This window comes from Halictus rubicundus, chromosome 4 (assembly GCF_050948215.1).
Source record: "Halictus rubicundus isolate RS-2024b chromosome 4, iyHalRubi1_principal, whole genome shotgun sequence".
In the NCBI taxonomy this organism is placed as follows: domain Eukaryota; kingdom Metazoa; phylum Arthropoda; class Insecta; order Hymenoptera; family Halictidae; genus Halictus; species Halictus rubicundus.
In genome coordinates, this window is record NC_135152.1 from 4,723,928 (window position 1) to 4,737,485 (window position 13,558).

At 44.6% G+C, this 13,558-nt stretch overlaps 1 protein-coding gene across 5 annotated transcripts in view; it reads left to right on the forward strand.

Annotated features, from left to right (window-relative positions):
- Nucleotides 1-227: 227 nt before the first annotated feature.
- Nucleotides 228-13,558, forward strand: part of LOC143353252 (uncharacterized) — a 336,944-nt gene continuing 323,613 nt past the window's right edge. For 2 of the 5 annotated variants that reach the window (XM_076786424.1, XM_076786425.1), the window contains exon 1: nt 228-789. In XM_076786424.1, coding sequence (XP_076642539.1) covers nt 756-789 — 34 coding nt within the window. In that variant the 5' untranslated portion in view covers nt 228-755. Of the gene's footprint in view, nt 790-9,205; nt 11,605-13,558 lie in introns of those variants that run through there. The other 3 variants (XM_076786419.1, XM_076786422.1, XM_076786421.1) reach the window with 2 other exon arrangements.

Consider the following 13,558-nt stretch of genomic DNA (forward strand, 5'->3'; position numbering starts at 1 on the left):
GGGGGCGAGCGTTCGCAAAGTGTCCCTAAAACTTTTACAATCGCTCGGCTTGGCTCGCTCGCTCTCGCGTTCTCGCTAGGGCTATGCTTGATGGCGTATCTTCCAATGTGAGTTGCCCATAATACTAAGATGTACGGCTGCGCCGGTAGGGGTCCCGCTTGGTCTCTCGCTCACTTACTACCTTATAGTATAGCAAACCCGAAGGCGTATAGCGCGGCGAGCGTCGAACGTACGGGCCGCTGGCACATCGCGTTTGCCAGTATTTCGCCGGTATTTTCGGTTTGCTAGTCGGGATCGCCGAAACCCCCGGGGCTGTGCGGCTAACCAACCCTCTCCGATTCGCGAACCGCTCGCGATCATCGTCTCCGCGAGGCCCTTCGTATCTCGCGTACAATCCGCGTGCTGCATCTATCGCATATATCCCTGAGAGAAAGAGAGAGAGAGGGGGAGAGAATAATCTTTTCGAGTCTCGCAAGAGAGAGAGAGAGAGAAAGTCTATTTCTCTCCATCGTCGTTGTTTGACAGTTCATTTTTCCCGGGGTCGCGAACGTGCTTCGTCTTTCTTTGTGCTTCTGTGCCGGCCTCCAAGTTCTCCAAGTTCCCGGGCCTTCCTGGTATACGTCTTTGCTCGGCCACGTGATTGCCACCCGGTACTCGCCTAACCCAGGACCATGTCGGTCCGTCGCGTGATGCTCTTGGTGAGTGCGTGAGCGTCCCGACGCCCGTCGACGACGACGACGACGACGCCGTCGCTGATGCCAACAGGGATCTCGCCTGCCCTACCTCACGGTAAGCGCTACCTTCCAACACGATCTCATAGTGCGCGAGCTTGCGACCGCTCTCTCGACCCCGCTTTTGCGCGCTCGATCCTCGCTTCTGCGATCACGCGTTTGCAAAATCGCTGCCACGATCATGCTGGCGACGCGCGGTTACCATAACCGTCTTCGCCGCGCGCGGTTCTTGTTCAGATTCGTTTAAATTAACTTCATCTAGCTTTAGGCTCGTCTAGGTTCATCTCTGATTCAGCGAAACGAGCTGTGCGTCACTCACACTATCTTTAGAATAGGATACTGGTTCTGGGAAGCTTGATTCCACGTTCATTGTTCATTTACGTACACATGGAAGCTGGGAATGTTCTGTTTGCTGTGTTGGAGACGTTTGATAAAACGTTTGTGGTGCGAGGGATGGGTTAGCAATGCTGACAGTACTTTTTTCAGCCGTATGTTATCTGTAGAGTGTATTGTCATTCGTAGCATTCGCAGAACAGTCAGAAAGGAACAAGGAGTCCTCGTTCTAGCTTCGTTCTTAATTCAGCTGTGACCTATCCTGGAAAGTGTGAATAATTTATTTTGTTCTTCATTTAAGAATACATTCTTACTCTTAGGGGTAGGTTAGGGATGGTAACGTTCCCTTAAGCCTGACGTAGACGCGAAACTATTCTGTTATTCATACAATCGATACAATAGTCTTTCTACCCTCGCTGTCACCCATTGAAATTGGAAACGTTCTATCACGTTCTTCATTTAAGAACGTATTCTTGCTCTAAGGGGTAGGTTAGGTTATTTTCCAACCCTGTCAAAGGAGCTAGACCATGCTGTAATTTATGCAATCCTAAAAACAGTTGGAAAAAACCTAGAAATTATCATTCTAACTTCTTTCTTCCCATTGTGACAAGATACACCTTGAAACTAGATGCAGACAAACATACCTAGAACTAGCAATGTTCCCAACATCTGTGAACCTTGACAGACCTCTCTGTCACCCCTACAAGCCTCAGAACAATTAAAAACAACCTAGAAATCATCACTCTAGCCTCCTCTTTCACTTCTCCTCATTGTAACAAACTACCCCTTGAAACTAGAAGCATGCTACCGTACCTAGAACAAAACCAGCATTGTTACCAACATCTACTGACCCTGTCAAAGAAGGTAAACCATTCTGCCATTCATACAATATCCCAAGACAATTGGAAAGAATCTCGAAGTCATTATTCTAAATTTTTCCTTCACTTCCTCCCTTGTGACAAGCTACCCCTTGAATTTACGAACATCCAACCACGTCTAGAATTAAATTAGCATCGCTGCCAACGTCTCTGAACCCTGTCGAAGAAGCTGGACAAACCAATAAGCAAGATTTTCGTTCCTTCTCAGACAAACGAACATAACCGAACATAACAATGCGAATCGCGTTCGAAGCTCGGCGGACATCGCAATCGGCGGGTCCATGTACTGTACGCCGGATAAACAAATGCACCCCCCAAATACTCAATCAGCGGGCAGGCAACGTTATTCGCGTTGCGGAGAGAGATCCATGCAAAGAGCATCGCCGGTAGATGCACGAGGGGGAACCGTGGATTCTTCTGGCTGCGAGCGGTGCACCGATGCGTCCAGTGGTGGGGAGAGCGGGTTATCGATTGGCGGAACGGTCGTCGGACGGTTGGCCACGCCCAGTCGGCTCCAGGCTGATCCGTGTATCGCGACCATGCGCCATGTGACTTGCGTGTGCAGTTTCGCGATCCTATGCAGGAAAATACTCGCGCAGGTCGGGATCACCGCGTTATCGACCCCCGGATGCAAAGTAGTCTCCTCGTAAATGTTTGGCAATGCCTTCATCCCCTCCTCCGGGACCCCCACCCTGGATCGTTTGTTCATCCCCCCCCCTCCCCCCATTGGATCCGAGAGTCCTGACGATTCCGATCAGATTGGAGCCTCTGTTGATACTCCGGGAGATCGCCGCCAATCGCGTAATAATCGCAGCTTCGGCGACCGAAAAATCCACGAACGACGGCACGTCGGGGATGGTATGCGAGCTCTTCAGGCGATCATACTCTTCGGATGATCGCACGGTTCGAAGGCGTCACGAGTTTAGGGCCTCCGGTGCAGATAAGACCGGATCTTGCTCCTTTAAGACGATGGAGCCCATTGGTGCAGCTTGCCAGGTGTCTGGCTGGTGGATTCTAAGGCTGGATTCGTTTCGATTTCTTCTAGTGCTTCCTCTTCGATAATTATCAGAGAAGTTGTGTGCGCGGTTGCTAGGCCCAGAAGAAGCTCTTGCTAGGGATAATCATTTCTTGCGGATGCTAGATACACTAACAAGTTGCAAACCTCTAAATGTTGCCGGACACGCCTGATATCGTTCCTTTTTCTCACTTTCTAAAATTAAGAACGTTTCATGTCGGTCTTTTATACTCTTTTTCGTACTTAGTCTCTGAAAGTTAATACAATCTGAGCGTTTTAAAATTTTCAATGGCAGTTAACCCTTTCGTTACGGCGGTTCGCTCGAACGGGACCTATAAGGCTCATTCGCGACGCCGCCGGCGGAGGTGTAGCCGGCGTTGACTTCCAGGGGTCAATTCGTGGCCACCGGTGTTAGGAGCGGAAGGGTTAAAAGTCAATGTGCACGCGTTCGAAGAGTTGACAATTTTTTTCAGTAGGATGTTCCATTTTTGTGAGAAATCTATTTTCGCCGAGACAGTCGAATCCACCAACGCGTGCGACGTGAAATAAACGGGACCCCGTGTCGGTAGGAAAACATTGCAAATTTATGCGATTCGGTATCGCCGTTTTGTACCGGAAACAGAGGATGAATCTAATTTGAAACTGTCCCAAAGCAGCCAACTCGTAATAAACAACACCTACCAGGCACCGTTCCAATCCGCCGCGTCGAATTCGACTGCGTAATTCACCGAGCATTATCGTAACTGTCCAATTTGTATGGAAATCAACGTCTCCGTTTCGTTTGCGCCCGGCGAAAAGAAATCTAGATAAACCGTGGAACGAGCCAGGTGCGCGCTGCTAAAACAATGGCACATCATTTTCCTTTGAATGCTGCGTAAATCTGAGAGGTGCTAAACGGTGGCGACATTTAGTCGCGTTAAATTGCTCGCCGATCGTGAAACAATCGGACACGTTTCTGATCCCACGCTTTTGACAGGCTAGCGAGATCTATCGAGATTGTGTTTTTACCGTGAAATGGCCAATGGCCTCGTTCTGCTATCTTGACGGTGCCATTACGTCTGAAATCGAGCCTGTTCCTGCAGATTTCGCATATTTTTCTTCAGAAAAAGACAACCGAATAATTCTTGTATTCTCTCTTAATGTTATCGCAATTTTTAACGATAATGGCGTTGTGCAATCTTCGAAATTAGAGTTTGAAATGACTGGTAAATCTAGAATGCAAGTTTTGCTAATTTCTTCCTTTGAGAGATAAGTTTTCTCGAAAATAAAAATTTAAATAACTGCAAAATTCATATATGTTAAGTGCTGAAGACATTTGGTTTACGCTGGCACAGTTTTGTATTTGATCTTTCAATTGGTGCATTGATAAAGTTCAGCAGTAGGAATTTAAATAATTAATTGTGGCCTTGTGGTTTTAGTGGAATTGGAAATTTCGGTCAAAGAAAATTGTACAGAGCCGAGAGAAGATTCTTTCCTTGGAAACATAATTTTCGATCTTCACGCTAACCCGTGAGACGACATTGGCCTAACCATTCGCCTAACCATGCAAGCAGGTACCGTACGCTTTCTCTTTTGCCTCCCTCGTTTCGTCCGCTCGGGGTAGTTTCTCTTTTTTTTTCTAAATACGAAGTCCGTCAGCCGTCAAGAATCTCCAAGTGAAAATAGGTTATGTTTTCGATTTCGACCTGAGTTTTTATGTACGCCGTCATCCTTGCGAGGACTCGAATTCCGTCGCTGACAATGCGAACGGCCCTAAACTTTCACTTTTCCATTTTCTATGAATTCTTGACGGGCCTGTGCTATCTGGAATGTCTCGACGATGTCTGGAGCGAAGATGTTTGAAAAGTTTGCTCTCAAAGGTCACATTACTCTTTGAAATAGTTGAAATTTCATGTAGTTTCGCTTTCGGCATTTTTCAACCTCGGTGGATGAAAGTTTAACGAAATGTCCTCTTCAGTGAGTCTCGTGTTTTCAAAATGATGATTTTAAGTTAACAATTACTAAATTGGAGTCATAGACAAAATGGTGCTACGAGGAACTTTTTATTCAAATATTTTCGCGATTATTTACAAATTTATTTTTCATGTTTTACGTGTGTTACATTGGTTTCCATTAATTAATTCACAGCACTGTGATTATTGGACCTCGAACGGTTTATAAAAGCATGGAACTAGGTTCGAAAATTCATATTTTCCTTTAGGGGAGAAATAAATGATTTTATTCGATTGTTTATATTGTATTCTAGTGCAGAATATTTATAAAAAATGGGAGTCGATTGAAATCACTGTTGCAAGGTTATATCCATTCTTCAGTGAAAGATCATAGCGATGATACAGACGTATTTTCAACCCCTATTTAAATCCATGAAATGATTCGTACAGCTGTGAAATTATTTAGTCAAAGTATGAGTGCACTTTCTCCGGACATAAACAAATATACTCAACAGCTTTCAGATTGATAGGTCTTATCATTCTTCTGTTTTTTAGACTAAACTTAGGGTTATCTCCTCGACAGCAAAGTTCAGCGAGTCGCGTACTGATTAAATACGAGTTGTACGCTCTCCTTTGTTTGTTGTTCAATATTATTCGCTTTTGTTTACAAATCTTCTCCGACAACAATGATTTCACTAACAACAAGGTCCTTGGTATAAATGTTCCAAGTACAAAAATAAAATAATTATTTCAATATTTCTGACTGTTTCAATCACCTGGAGAATTCAGAGACACGCAATAGGAACAAGAATTCTTTATTAAATTGTCCTAGGAACGAAATTCATGCAACAAACATGGCGTTCGAAGTTGAAACAACACAGATATAAATCGAAAATAAAGACTGAACTAAAATAATTGTGTTTCCAACAATTTCAATCATTTTAAAACCTAGAGACACGAAGAGAGCACGAGAATTCTTGCCGAAAGTGTCCTAAAGAACAAAATTCAGGCAAGAAAGATGGCGGCCAAGGAACGCATACTTCGTGCTCGAAAAATTGGCTTGAAACCTTCGTTTCTACGTTCTCGAACGTTTGAATCGCCTCGAGATCGGGGAGCAAGAAAGGAAACATTTCTCCATACGAAAAGCTAAGCGTGCTCGGTTCGCCGAGCGGATTGCGCGGCCGAGGAGGCGAGGCTTTCTTATCGTGATCGGGAGTAACGCGCTTAAATTGCTAGTTTTTAAGACCGCCGTCTGGCTTTCCGTTCGCTAAAACGTTTCGGTTCGCGTTGCTCGCCGGACAAAGTAACAATGGAGGCGTGTACTATCCCCGGTCCTGAAGATATCGACGGTAATAACGTGCAACGATTTGCATCGAAGATCGTGCATGACAACAGGTTTATAACGCGTATGAAGCAATCAGGATTTTATGCTCTTATCGTGTAATTTACATCGTATGCAAATCACCGGTTTTACGAGACGACATTCTCTCTTTCCTCTCCCGGGGGCTTGCCCCCCCCCCCCTCCCGCCCCTCCCTCTTCCTCTGAATCGAGGAGCACTTTTTCGCCCGGGGGGCCATTTCATTGCCGAGCGGAGCCGTTCGAAAAGTTTCTAAGATTCTCTCCCGGTTCGTTCTCGAACAGAGACTCGTAGATTTCCAGGCCCCGGAGAAATGTCTTATTCAACTTCCGGTTAGTTTCGTTCTTTTTATTCGAATGATGACGCAGAGTTTTCTCGTGGCCCTTGGGGGAAATGCTGGAACAACTATAGTACTTCAAAATCAGTGATCAAAGGATATTAAAAATGAAAATGAGATTTACCTTAATAATATTGGCAACAGAATATCAGGAAATGCACTCTCGAGGATTTATTATTTTTCTGTGATCCTAGAAGAAACAGTGATCTAAAGTCAATAACCATGGGACAGAAATGCAAATAAGAGTCGCTTTGATGCATTAATGTCATGCGTAGTATATCCAGCATTCAGATTGAGAAATTGTTAATAATAAGGTATCGGGAGACGCTTCGTTGAAGATTTATTATATTCGTGCGACGCTTAGAGCAACAATAGTGGTCCGCAGTCAATGATCAATAGATATTTTGAACTTATTAGTAACAAAATTTTGGGAAAAGTCTTCTAAAGGTTTCTCATTATTTCGTCAAACATGGAACGCGATAATAGAGCGCAGAATGTTATTTTAAGACGTAGAATGTGTTTTCAATGCGCAGACGATTTTAGAACGCAGAACGCGATGGACAACATATTTGTTTGGTTCAGTGAATCACAGCAGAACGTTGTCGCAAATGGTTTTGCGAGAGATTGCGAATTAATTTTGACTGAATTAACAACGCGCATTGATTACGAGACTAATAAATCAGTCTCCCGTCTCGCGCTGACATGGAACCGCGTTTTTCAACGTTATTCGAGTGCACGCTGTCGCTTTCTTCCCATATTTTGCGTCATACGAACATTATTTAAATTAGTGGACTGTCGAACGCGTTCGAGACCTTCTTCGAGCTTTTTTCCAAGCGATCGAGAATGCAAATGCACAGCGAATTTGCAATCCCGAATACAATTTCCATTTATACTGGAACATACCGCTTTTTTCTGTGAAAATGAAATTGTATAATTTCGACGAAGATTATTCGATTACATAAACCTAGAACGACATACCGGTACAATCTCTCTCTTAAGAACATCGAAATATCTTCATTCTACTATTTTTTGCTCGCGTTCTATAACGTATATTCGCCGTTACAAACATTCTCTGGTCGTAATAAAGTTTCTCGTAACACGGATTGAAGAAGAGCATCAATTCTTCCAGGGTAATCGGGGTTACGCAAGAACGCAAAATATTCGTTTCTTAACGAAATTAGATCGCTGGAGACAAAACAGAAGCGGTTCACGGAACCCCGGAGAAAACAGATCACAAATCCGGTCCAAGGAGTTGAGGCTGTTTCGAAAAATAAATGGAATTATTGCCGACCGAGTTTCTGTATTTTTAAGCCAACAGAAATACACCGGAAGCTCCACCCTTAGCGTAATCAAGAGAATGTCAAGCTGCTCCAAAAGACTTGTTCAAAATCCAAAGAATCTTTTTTTTCTTACAAATCATCAGAATCATTTCTTCTTGTCATAAATACCAGACGTTGTCAGAAAATTCCTAGTAGCAAGAGGGAAAGATTTTTGGCTCATTAGAATAACCAAATACCAGAATATTACATTCAGTAACCAAAACTAAAATCTCGAGCATCGACGATATTACGGCTTTTTTAATTTTTGCTTTTGCAGCTTCAAGACGTAGTACCATTCTTTTCACTGAAAGATAGTTCTCCTCAACAGCCAGGTTCTCAAAAACATTTAACAAACACACGTTCCAACATGAAGTCTCCAACGAGCAACCAAACACGCCGAACAATAAAGCCCAAGCACTATAACATACAGAAACCTCGACGACCGAACCGTAGCCAATTTTAACTCACCAGCCAACCTAATTGTAGCAGCGGGCATTGAGTCCGTGCACTCCGGTACCAAATAGAACCAGTTCATTAAGGGATTACTCCGCGGAGCTGCAGACACTGCAGAAACGGCTGATCTCCTTCTCCCTCGTCGCAAATCAGAATTAGCCTGTGGCTGCGTTGCGAATCTAGCAAAGCAGCATCCGGCAACCCAGTGAACGTGCGGAACGATAAATTTCTATCAAACGCATAGGAATTCCGAGACGGCGCACACGTGCTTGTCCCTTGGTTTCGCGAATTTGCTAATTTAGCTCGAGTCGACAGCTAAAAAAATAACTAAACGGAAACTAGAAAATAGGCTGTCGCTGCAGCTGACCGATCAGTCGTCTAATTGATCATCGTCCCTTGGACAAATCGGGAACCCTAACGTTCGACTAGTCACGCTTAAAAAAAAAAGAACCTAGAAACTAGGACGTCGTTGCAGCTGACCGGTCAGTCATCTAATTGATCATCGTCCCTTGGGAAAATCGGGGACCCTAACGTTCGACTGGTCTCGCTTAAAAAGCGGTGTCACGTGGTTCTCCCTAATTTATCTCGAGCGAACAGTCAGGAAGGACCTAGAAACTAGAACGTCGTTGCAGCTGACTGGTCGCCCATCGAAATCCAATTGATCCCGGACCCATGGAAAAATCGAGGATATTCGGACCGGTCGGAAAAAAGAGCGGCGTCACGTGTACGCCCATTCGCCGCCATTGGTTCGTAACCTTTCGTGCCTGTGACCGTCGGGTTCGCGTACGAAGCCGGCCAGGCAGGCAGGCAGCAAACGTGACGCGAATGTTCGATACACGAATAAGCTTCACCTTCTTCGGCGACGGTCTGGCTCTCTTTCGTTTTTCGTGCAGTGCGCATGGGTATACCTGGAAGGAAGTACGCCGGCAGCAGAGAGACCGGAGCAAGTGCGTAAAAGGGGGTGCATCGGGTGCAACGGGATGCGCCTCCGGAGCGCAGTGGAAGGGTCGACCAGAAGAAGAAGTCGCATCAGTGGCCGTGTGTTGTTCGCGGCTTCGATCAACCGCAACCCGAAAACCACCGATCAGTCGACGCGATAAGCCACCCCCGATCGGACATCCCCTAACTGCGCTGAAGACCAGAAGAAGAAGAAGAAAACCTAGTGCGGTGGTGTGTCCTTCGTTAATCGACCTTTGCGTGACCAGGGTCCGGGTTTGCGATGGAGGAGGGTGGTTAACCCCTCGTTCTTGGGATCCGGGACTGTTGTTGGTTAATACTGGGCGTGAATGGACACTCGGAAGTGAACGGTAGACTTTGTCTTCTAGGAGCTAGGAGTTTTAGATTTTGTGCGATTCAGTACTTCAATAATCGTGATATTCGATCAGCAAGGACATGTGCCAGTTTGATCTGTTTAGTGTTACGTTCAGTGTTGCAAACTTGTGCAAGGTAGTCCTACCTACATACGTCATTCTATTTGTAATCCTTCAAATTCATTCTTAAGGCATTGCTCCTGTTTTTGTCACTCAGTAATCGATGTATGTGATTGTTTAGCTAATCAAGAAACTGGGATAGTTTTTTTTCTATTTAACTGTGCTTAGAGGCACTCTTTGAGTTTCACGTGACAGAGTCCGCCATCATGCTTCCATTGCACTACCTAGCCATCTTCACTAAAGCGATCAATGTACCTCCTAAACGTAGTTTTACTTGACATCATCCTTCCACAATAAAACCATGCTTTCTTAATACTTGAACTAAACTGATCAATTTACCCCCTAAGTGTGGTTTTACTTGACAGAGTCCGCCATCACCCTTCCACAATAATACCTTGCCCTCGCAATACATGAACTAAACTGATCAGTTTATGCAGCTTTTAATCATCCACCAGTCACGCTGGCACAACAACACCTAGCCCCCTTCCCCTCGAATCCCACGCCAGTCTGAACGACAGAAGGGTTAACAATCTGCTAATAAACAAAGGGTGTGTTGGTGAGAGAGCTTGATGGAACTAATCGAATCGCCATCGAGCCAATTGTGCCAGCTTGACCCAATCGAACGATTGCCTCGCGCCACGATGAAGAGGACCGAGGGAGCGAACTCGAAGAAGTGGCAGCGGAGAGAAGTCAGTGTTACGGCGTCAATTAGAGCTGGCAGTGGTCCAGCGATGGTTCCAGTTGGCAGTCGGTGTTTTCCAGCAGTAGGACTCGTTCAGTGGGTGTACCTTATCGACCTCATCCCCCTATTCCGCCCTTCCCAGGATACCCGGCAGGATGGCGGACGACACGGTAGCTCTGCAACAGTTCGCTCGACGGGATATCCATCTCCTGTTAGCCGGCGCAGGGCACAGGACGCGAGGACCAAAGGAGAGAGACGCAAAGGGGGGAAAGCAGCTCTCGGAAGAGCTCTCTCGTGTGACGTTCGCAGGGGTCAGACATAGGGAAGGGGCGCAAGCGCAGTTATGTTCGTGAGGCTCGCGGAGCACATGGTCTCCCCGACCACTATTCCGCGCTCCTCCCGGCTTCCGCCTATTCCGGGGTTGCGACTTGTAAATAATTATGGTGGTCGGCGGAGACCCAACGTCGAGTTGGGACCAGTGTTTATTTATTTTCTGCACCCTGACGCGGCTCTCGAAGTTCCTGATCGCCTAAAATTCGTCTTGTTCTTCGTGGCCCGGGGGGTGAGAGTGCAGACTACGCTGCAAGCACGCTGTTAAGGAGAACGCAGCGAAGGACGCCGGGAGATGCAGATGAGGAGATAACATGTGAATGTTCAGTGCATCGAGTGACGCAAATATTCTAACGCAGCGACGCGGACAGGCGGTCGATGCAAACGCGAGAGATAAGAGTGGACGACCTCGTAGAAAAAGGACCTGTCCTACCATTTGTGCGGAACCTTGCTCAGGAAGTAACTCGTGTTGCGAAAGTGGTTGCATTCGATGAGTCCATTTGCAGCTAGTTCGACAGGAAGCTGAGTTAAAATGGAGGATGAAGTGAATGATCGCAACGATTCGATTGCCCTTCGGCGGGAGGATGAGGGAAAAATGGCAGCTGACGGTCGTCCTTGACCTAGCCTGAAAAGTCATCGATGGCGGCGTTCGACGATCATCGCCATTACTGGTTAATGAGGGTACTGGACGAGGACTGTGATCTCTCGGAGATCGTTGCGCGTGAGTGTTCTATTGTTAGACGATCGCGTGCCAACCGTGATCGAGTGCAGTGTCCACTGAGAAATCGGAGTTCATCGATCGCAGGGGTGAGTACACTGCTTTACATACGTTGACCTTTTAATCGCGTAATGCCTCGCGATCACGCTAGTGTTCTTAGAGGGTGCACGACGTCGCTTAGAGGATTGGTGATCTTCTTTTAGTAAAACTTGAGAGATTGCTTCTTCTTTATTGTCATTTTAGTGAATAAATATACCGGAAGTGTTATCTTTCTCTGGAATTACAATTGAGTAGGTTCATCTTTTTGGAGAACGCCTTGTTTCCTTTGAAATCACAAAATACTCCGATCACGAGGGATGTCCATTATTGTTCACTGCTTCTTGTATAATTACTCGAGGAGAATATGGCTTTTATGCGGTGGAACGATTCGGTGCGAGATTGCTAAAACTTGTATAATTTTTCTTAGACTCTGAATTTTTCTGTATATTAAAAACCAAATAAAAATATATTTCCTATCTGAATAGGTCCAACGTGTTGAAAATAGTATAACAATGGTTCTAAATTCTGCTAATGTTTTCACTGTTTTGTCTTTCTTCCACCCATGTTCACCATGAATGCATAAAACCCGTAGCCTGGTAATTGGTGAATAAATTTCTTTCGCAATTTGTAAACGATTTGCCGCGGTTCAGGTTTGCTAATTAATATCATACTTTATTAAAGCTTTACTAGAAAACAAAACGGTTGAACGTTCATGGGGAAATTCGTTTAAATATTCCCAGCCGAATTTCATTAGATCCAAAATGAATTTGCTTACAATACCGAGATATGTTCACGATTAGATAGCACAGCGTTTAAGAAGGAATTGATTCTGTATTTATACGAGACGTTTATTCAATGTTAATTGGAGCACGTCGTCGTGCATATTTATTTTTGTTAGAACGTATTTGCTACCTCTTTCCCTGGTATGTTTGAAAAAAATGGTAAGTGTCGTAAAGAGTGGTCGACTCGATACGCGAGAAAAATATTTGTTTCAATAAGTGAAATTGGTTTCGTAACGGTACAACGACGGAAGACAATTAAGATTGGAGTAATTAGTAGCGTGGACGTTCCCCGATTGTATCGCGGGTAATCACGTCCATTCGATCTGATCGCCACTATAGAAATTAATTATTACAAAACGATATTAAACGGATGCTTGATTGTGGGGTACGATTAGATAGATATTTTTTTTAGGTGTGTATTTTATTGCCCCACCGTGAGCTCGTTAATTGAACTCACTGTTATTGCGATTCGGACAGTTAGACAGATATCGTTAGAATCAAACTTCGAACGATAGTCGATAGCCCGCTCAATTTATTTCGCCGCGGAACAGTAAAATTCCCGTAACTTCGGGAGTTTTTAAAGCAATTTCAATTAATCTGACTAATTTCTGCTATGGCAATAAATTTGGTCGGATACAGTGATTCACATTTGAGCTACAACCAAAAAAGAAGACTCCTTTCTACAAATAGTGATTGCATAAGGAGACGAAGAAAAACGCGCAAAGAATTTCCTAGTTAAAATTCCACAACCGCAACATGCTAATCGCGCGTTCACTTTCAAAACCCATGCTATCATTCATCTACAGATGCATTCCCTAGGTTCTCAGACCTCTTAGTGCATCTCTAATGAAACCAGTCAAGTTTGAGACAAACATATTGGACATATTTGCTAAACAGTAAAGTATTAGATGAAATAGAAGCTAGTTACAGAGAAGGAATTTTCTAATTAAAATTTCAAAATCAAAGGCCACATCAAAGGCCATTAACCCCTTTCTGTAAATTCAAAACGCGCGCCTTTATCCACTGTTACTTCGCTGAACGCGAACATTGTTTGAATCAAGATGAAAATACAATGAAATTGAATTATTTGAAAAGACGCGCGCATTTGTGGAATAATTGGAGGGCGAACCTAGGGGATTTTCAAATTCAAATTTCAAAGTCAGATAAATAAATTTAAAGTCTAAATCCGCACAGCGGGAGGGTAGAAAAAATATTCAAAAAA